At 39.4% G+C, this 7209-nt stretch overlaps 1 protein-coding gene across 1 annotated transcript in view; it reads left to right on the top strand.

Annotated features, from left to right (window-relative positions):
* Positions 1–7209, top strand: part of ZC3HC1 (zinc finger, C3HC-type containing 1) — a 23521-nt gene that overhangs the window by 13259 nt on the left and 3053 nt on the right. Inside the window, exons 5-8 of the mRNA XM_005868945.2 lie at positions 3282–3409; positions 4862–5019; positions 5775–6018; positions 6669–6881. Coding sequence (XP_005869007.1) covers positions 3282–3409; positions 4862–5019; positions 5775–6018; positions 6669–6881 — 743 coding nt within the window. The remainder of the gene's footprint in view (positions 1–3281; positions 3410–4861; positions 5020–5774; positions 6019–6668; positions 6882–7209) is intronic.

Below are 7209 nucleotides of genomic sequence, written 5' to 3'. Positions count from 1 at the left end.
GAGAGAGAGATAGAAACATCAATGATGAGAGAGAATCATCGATAGGCTGCCTCCTGCACGCCCCACACTGGGAATCAAGTCCGCAACCCAGGCATGTGCCCCTGACCGGAATCGAACCCAGGACCCTTCAGTCTGCAGACTGACGCTCTATCCACTGAGCCAAACCAGCCAGGGCCATTCTCCCTCTTAAGTAGATCTCAAACAGGACCTTCCAATTATAACCTTCCAAAGGAACACCCACAAGTATTTATACATTAATGCATAAGTGTATTAAATATATTCAATAAATACAATTTTGAAGATAATATTTTTCTAACACTTAACAATAATTACAAACTAAATTAAATCGCTTTAAAATTTTTAAATCACAATCACTAATTTACTAGGGCTGATTGTTTTGAACATATTAAACACTAAAAGTAGACAAATATTCACATATGTTAATTATAAAAGGTATATTTAAACTTATGTTAAAACATTTGCATGATGGATTTTATTTTTTTTCTTTCACCTTAGTAAGTTTTTATTAGTATGTTCTTTTTTTCTAAATATATTTTTATTGATTTTAGAGAGGAAGGGAAAGGATAGAGAGATAGAAACATCGATGACAGAGAAACATCATCGATAGACTGCCTCCTGCATGCCCCCTACTGGGGATCCAGCCCGCAACTCAGGCATGTGCTCTGATGGGGAATCGAACTGTGACCTCCTGGTTCATGGGCTGACACTCAACTACTGAGCCATACTGGCTAGGTTATTAGTACTTTCTTAAGTTTACAGCAATCAGACCATACCGCAAATTAGAAGAGGATGATCAGAAAGATGTTGGGACCTGGTTTCTTCTCCCAAGTTATGTCAAACCTAAGCCACTGGTCACTCAAACAAGTTTCCTTTTTATTTTTATTTATGTTTTTTAAATCTATTTTTTATTGATTTCAGAGAGGAAAGGAGAGAAATGTCAATGATGAGAGAGAATCATTGATTGGCTGCCTACACATGCCACACTGGGAATCGAGCCTACAACCTGGGCATGTGCCCTGACTGGGAATCGAACAGTGACCTCCTGGTTTATAGGTTGATGCTCAACCACTGAGCCACACCAGCTGGGCATCCTTTTTATTTTTAAACCTCACTTAGTTTTTTAAAGTCCATACTTTTTCTATTGTTTTAGTTTTTTATAACCTGACTTTTCTAGTAAAATGATGCATCATTTTAAAGTAATGTGTTTTGACATATTTGGTTACTTGCAACAACTTTAAATAATTTAATAATATTAGAGACCAAAATTTGGTTGCTATTGATAGACTAACTGGTGGACAAAAATGCTACCGTTACTATTTTTTGGGTCCCTTTTAATAACAAAACTGACTGTTAATCCATATATTTCATCCTTGACCAGAAATCAGTGAAATGTAGATATATTTTTTAATTTTAGTAGGATAGCTGAGGCTCATTTCAGGGTCACTGGTGACTAGGAATATTCCACAAGTGACCACAAAGAAAAAAAAAATATATAGAAGGTGACTAGAGTGCCATCTACTGATAAATGGAGAGGTGATAGGAAATAAATTATTAAGAAATAATATTTTAAAGTGAAAATGACAACACTTTGTAAAGTATATGATTGTTTAACCATATGCTGTACACCTGAAACTAATACAAAATAATATGGAATATTAACTGTAATTGAAAAATTAAATTTTTGCATCATTTTAAAGTGATGTAATGTGTTTTGACATATTTGGTTACTTGCAATAACTTTAAATAATTTAATAATATTAGAGACCAAAATTTGGTTGCTATTGATAGACTAACTGGTGGACAAAAATGCTACCGTTACTATTTTTTGGGCCCCTTTTAATAACAAAACTGAAAAAGATTTTTTTTTTTAAACAGCATGTTGTGGTATAATTGACATAAAACTGCCCATATTTAGGTATACAATTTGATAAGTTTTGACAAGTTTGTATACTCATGAAACTGTCGCTACTAGAATTCTACTTAACATCATGAGTTTATGTTCATTTTCCCAATTTAATGCTATATATTATTGTACCCACAATAATGAGGTTTTCAATTATTTTTTTAATGAGGTTTCATCATTTAGAGTTTTAAAATACTGATTCTCTTTTCTCTATTCTTATGCCACTGGTATCTTACAGGAATTATTACTTTATATCACTTTGATGTCTGCTAAGCTTATTTCTTTGCATCCAAAGACCCCTTACAATCTCTACTCCAAACTAATGCGTGTTATCTATAACATCACTTTCTTCTTTAAAAAAATCTTTCAGTAATTTCTTATTCTTTTAATTTTTCTTGATTTTAGAGAGAGAGAAACATCAATTTGTTTGACCACTTATTTATGCATTCATTGGTTGATTCTTGTATGTGCCCTGACTGGGGATCGAACCTGCAACCTTGGCGTGTTGGACCAATGCTCTAACCAACTGAGTTACCAGGCCAGGGATTCAGTAATTTCTCATCACATACATTCATGAAGTCATGGTCTGGCCGCTGTCTACATGAACTTTATCTCCTGCTACTCTCCCCATAGGCATACTGTGTTCCAACACTGTGAAACTACTTAGAATTCCCCAAATGTGCCATTCTTGATCCGTTGCTTTAACACACTATTGTTGGTCTTTCAAATTCAGCTTAAACTTGACTGCTTCTGAGAAACCTTTCCTGAGACTCTACTTTTTAAACATACTCACAGAAGTATCGTCACCACTCCATAAAAAAAAAAAATCAATAGCCCTGGCTGGTGTGGCTCAGATGGTTGAGCATCTTCCCGTGCACCCAAAGGTCGTCGGTTCGATTCCTGGTCAGAGTTGTGGGCTCAATCCAGTAGGGGGTGTGCGGGAGGCAGCCAGATGTTTCTCCCCCTCTTTCTAAAATCAATAAAGACATTTTTTAAAAAATCAATATAATTGTTATATCATAAAATATCTTATCAGTTTTACATATCCCATGTGGTTTTTTTGTCTGTTTGTTTTTAATCCTCACCCAAGGATATGTTTTTATTGATTTAAGAGAGAGGAAAGGAGAGAGGGAGTGAGAGAAACATGGATCAGTTGCCTCTTGTACCCGCCCTGACCAGGAATCGAATTTGCAACCTATATATGTGCCCCAACCGGGAATTGAACCTACAATTTTTTTGGTTTACAAGTCGATGCTCTAGCCAACTGAGCCACCCAGCTGGGGCTCCTCAGTGTTATACTTTTTTTTTTCTTTTACAATTTGTACCAATATAATCCTCCAATTTACTTTTTCTGCAGATCGATTTGGGATGTTGCCATTGGATGAGCCTGCTGTTCTTGTTAGTGAATTCCTAGATCGGTTTCAAAGCCTTTGTCACTTGGACCTTCAGCTTCCTTCCCTGAAGCCAGAGGACTTGAAAACTATGGTGAGTTTTTCTTGACTAGCCTTCTGTGGCCTCAGTTGTCACCAGCATGTATATATGAAGCATTTCTTTTAATGACAAGAGGACGCAGATTGCTTTGAAGAGAACCACTGGCTTGTCACTCAATTGTCCTTTTTCAGTTTTCATCAGAAAGGTGACTATTGAGCCTGGCCGGTGTTTCTCAGTGGTTGTCAGCCCATGAACCAAGAGGTCACAGGTTCGATTCCTGGTCAGGGCACATGTACGGGCTGCGGGCTCAATTCCCAGTGTGGGGCATGCCACTGGCAGCCGATTACTCTTTCTCTTTCACACATGTTTCTATCTCTCTATCCTTCTCCCTTCCTCTCTCTAAAATCAATTAAAAATATTTTTTTAAAAAAGAAAGAAAGGTGACTATTAAGTGTTTAAGTGGGTTCCATTTAAACTTTTAGATATGATTCTTTAAGTGGCATAAATTCAATTTTATCCTAATTTGTTACTTAAACTGTTTAACAGAAGATACTGAAATGTTATTTCATATGGTTTATTGACTATCATTTCCCAAAGAAAGTGCTAGAGGAGAAAGTTATAAACTCCCTCCTCTCTTGTGAATAGAAATCTTGAAATGTTCTGGCCCGTCTGTACTTTGAATGTTTGCTGTCTCATTTCCTCACCTAGTAAGTACTTTGAAAACAAGCTTCATTGTAGGAACTAGAAGCTATTATTTTGCTTCTTCACAATGAGAGGTAGTTACGGATTTTAGCATCAAACCTCTGATGCCTATTACAAATTTCACCCTGTCCCTAGCCAAGGTAATTTTTTTTAATCCTCATCCGAGGATATGGATTTTTTTAAAAATTGATTTTGAGAGAGAAGAAGGGAGAGAGAGAAATTGACATGAGAGAGAAATATCGATTGGTTGCCTCCCGCATGTGCCCCAACCAGGGATCAAATCCACAACCTATATATGTGCCCTGACTGGGATTCGAACCTGCAACCTTTTGGTGTATGGGATGATACTCCAATCAACTGAGCCACCCAGCCAGGACCCACGGCAATTTTTTTCCACCCTGTCATCGTTCTTTAAAAACTGTGGCAAGGTCTGTTGTTCTGTCAAAAAGTAAATCCATTGTCAGGCCAAGATATAAACATTTTTTCATTATTTGGGTTTGAAGTTTACAGGTTTCAGAGAAAATGTGCAGTTGGTAAACTGAAAACAAATTGGTAGTATGAAAAGATTTGGTGGTTCCAGGAAAACTGCCACCTTCTCAATCAGCAGATCTGGGGCAATTCAGAAGCTTCTGTGTGCTGCCGTCACGTCGCGGGGTCCCAGGACAGCTTCTCCAATGAAGAGAACTGTCTTGTGTTTGTCATGTCTGTCATGATTTCTGCCTTGAATTATCTAGGTGTATTATTATGTATAATTTTCTTTTCATGGTGACTAAAACTTGAACCTTTTTTTTGGTTCCTTTGTAGTGCTTTACAGAAGACAAGATCAGTCTTCTCCTGCACCTACTTGAAGATGAACTTGACCGCGGAACTGATGAGAGAAAAACTGCCACCAAATTAGGCTCAGATATCCAAGTCCACGTCACTGCCTGTATTCTCTCTGTGTGTGGCTGGGTAGCGTGTAGGTTAGTCAGCAGATTTGGCCGGGGGGCATCATACACCCATATACTTCAGTCACTAATAGTATTTGGAGAGCACATGGTGTTTCCTATAAGGAAAGTAGAGACAGAGAGAAACTGAAGAGGTGGGGACATGGGGGGACAGTAAGAATTAGTAACATAACCAGAATTAGAACTCAGAAATTTTTGAACATACCTGAACTTTGTTTCTTTCACTGTCACTTCCCAGCTGGGAATTTGTGTTCCTATAAACAATGAAGCTCCTTTCTACTTTCAGAAAGGAAGAAAAATGAGTTCAGTTGATAAAAACTAGCCAAGGAAACACCAGCTGGAGTCTCCTAGGCCCCCATGTTGGTGTTTCCATTCTAGCTGCTCAATTTGGCGTAGACTCCCTCTGAGGTAGAAGACTGTCGGAACCAATCTTGATTTATTTTAATATGCTTTCTTTGGTAGATGAAGGAATAATTTTCATTTAAAAGGGAAAAGTTTTAAGAGGGATAGAGAAGTTTATAAAACATAACTTTTAAAAGTCTTGCCATAGAAGAGCACACCAAGACTAGGTATTTTTATAGGAAATAAATGACAGATGATGACCTTGGGGGTCCTGAGATAGAGGATTGGGGCCCTGGAGAAGACATGTCCCCAGTCACCGGACTGTTTCAGAGATTTGTTGGATGAGATAAAGCATACTTGCAAATATTACACCTAGTCCCTTGGAAATATTACCCTTTGAGAAAACTCTCTTTTCTGTTCCTACCTAGTTCTTCCTTGGAACCCATGCAGCTCTCCCTGATAACGTGTTCACATTGTATGAGGAAAGTGGGGCTCTGGGGCTTCCAGCAGATTGAGTCATCCGTGATCGACCTGGACACATCCTTTGTCCTGACCAGCTCCCCCATCCCTGGCCCTGAGGGGCGGCCGGAGCGCTTCCTCTTGGTGCCCGAGTCTCCTCGGAGGATGATGACTCGGAGCCAGGATGCCTCGTCTTCCCCAAGTTCAGAGCAGGTATAGACTTAATTGGCTTGTTTGGGGTGAACTTTTTAAAAACAGCATTCTTGGCCCTGGGCAGATAGCTTAGTTGGTTAGAGCATCGTCCTGATACACCAAGGTTACAGGTTCAATCTCCAGTTAGGGCATATGCAAAAATGAACCAATGAATGCATAAATAAATGAAACAACAAATCAGGGTCTCTCTCTCTCTCTCTCTCTCTCTCTCTCTCTCTCTCTTTCCCCCCCACTCTCCCTCTTCTCTCTCTCTCTCTCTCTCTCTCTCTTTCCCCCCCACTCTCCCTATTTCTCTCTCTCTTTTCCTTCCCTCTTTCCCCCGCTTCCCTTCTCTCCCTTCCCCTCTCTCAAATCAATAAATAAAATTTAAAAAATAAAAACAGCATTCTTGCCAAAAATGTTGTTGGTGGAAAAATTGGGAGTTCACTTAGGAGTCAGTTCTAACCACATTGATACCACATAGTGGTTTTATTTACCAGTTGCAATGGAAAAGCTAGATTCATTGTTTTGTATAGAAATCTAATATTCTCAGAAACTAAATTCTTATCATTTAAACTCTAAAGTACTTTCACATGCTTCTAGAAGTATTTCTCCTGACCATAGTCACTAAGAACATTGGTGTATTTCCATTATCATCTCCCCTTCCTCAGGCTGAAAGGAGCCCAGGACCCATCTTCTCTCGAACTCGGAGCTGGGACTCTTCCAGTCCTGTTGACCGCCCTGAGCCAGAAGCTGCTAGTCCCACCACCAGGACCCGCCCAGTGACCCGGAGCATGGGAACAGGAGACACCTCTGGCCTGGAAGTGCCATCCAGTCCTCTTCGGAGAGCCAAACGAGCCCGCTTCTGCTCGTCCAGCAGCTCGGTGAGTCCGCCTGTGCATACGGAAACCACTGAGCACAAAGAGCATGCCACACCCTTACCCACTGCACAGAGAAGCAGGCGTGCGCTCATCCTGTAGCTAAAGGTTAACCGTGTGAATAAGTTTAAAGATGGGTGACCAAAGGGAAAACATTTAAGGGTTTTGTCATTTGTTTCTTTTTTTTTTAATTGTTTTATTGCTTAAAGTATTACAAAGAGTATTATATATGTCTCCTTTTTTTTTTTCTCCCCTTGACCCTCCTCTAGCCTCCCATGCCCCCCAGTGTCTTATGTCCATTGGTTATGCTCATATGCATGCATACAAGTCCTTC

The sequence above is a fragment of the Myotis brandtii genome, unplaced genomic scaffold, assembly GCF_000412655.1.
Source record: "Myotis brandtii unplaced genomic scaffold, ASM41265v1 scaffold280, whole genome shotgun sequence".
Lineage (NCBI taxonomy): Eukaryota > Metazoa > Chordata > Mammalia > Chiroptera > Vespertilionidae > Myotis > Myotis brandtii.
Note: the sequence above shows the minus strand (reverse complement) of the source record. Positions and strands in the feature narration are given on the sequence as shown.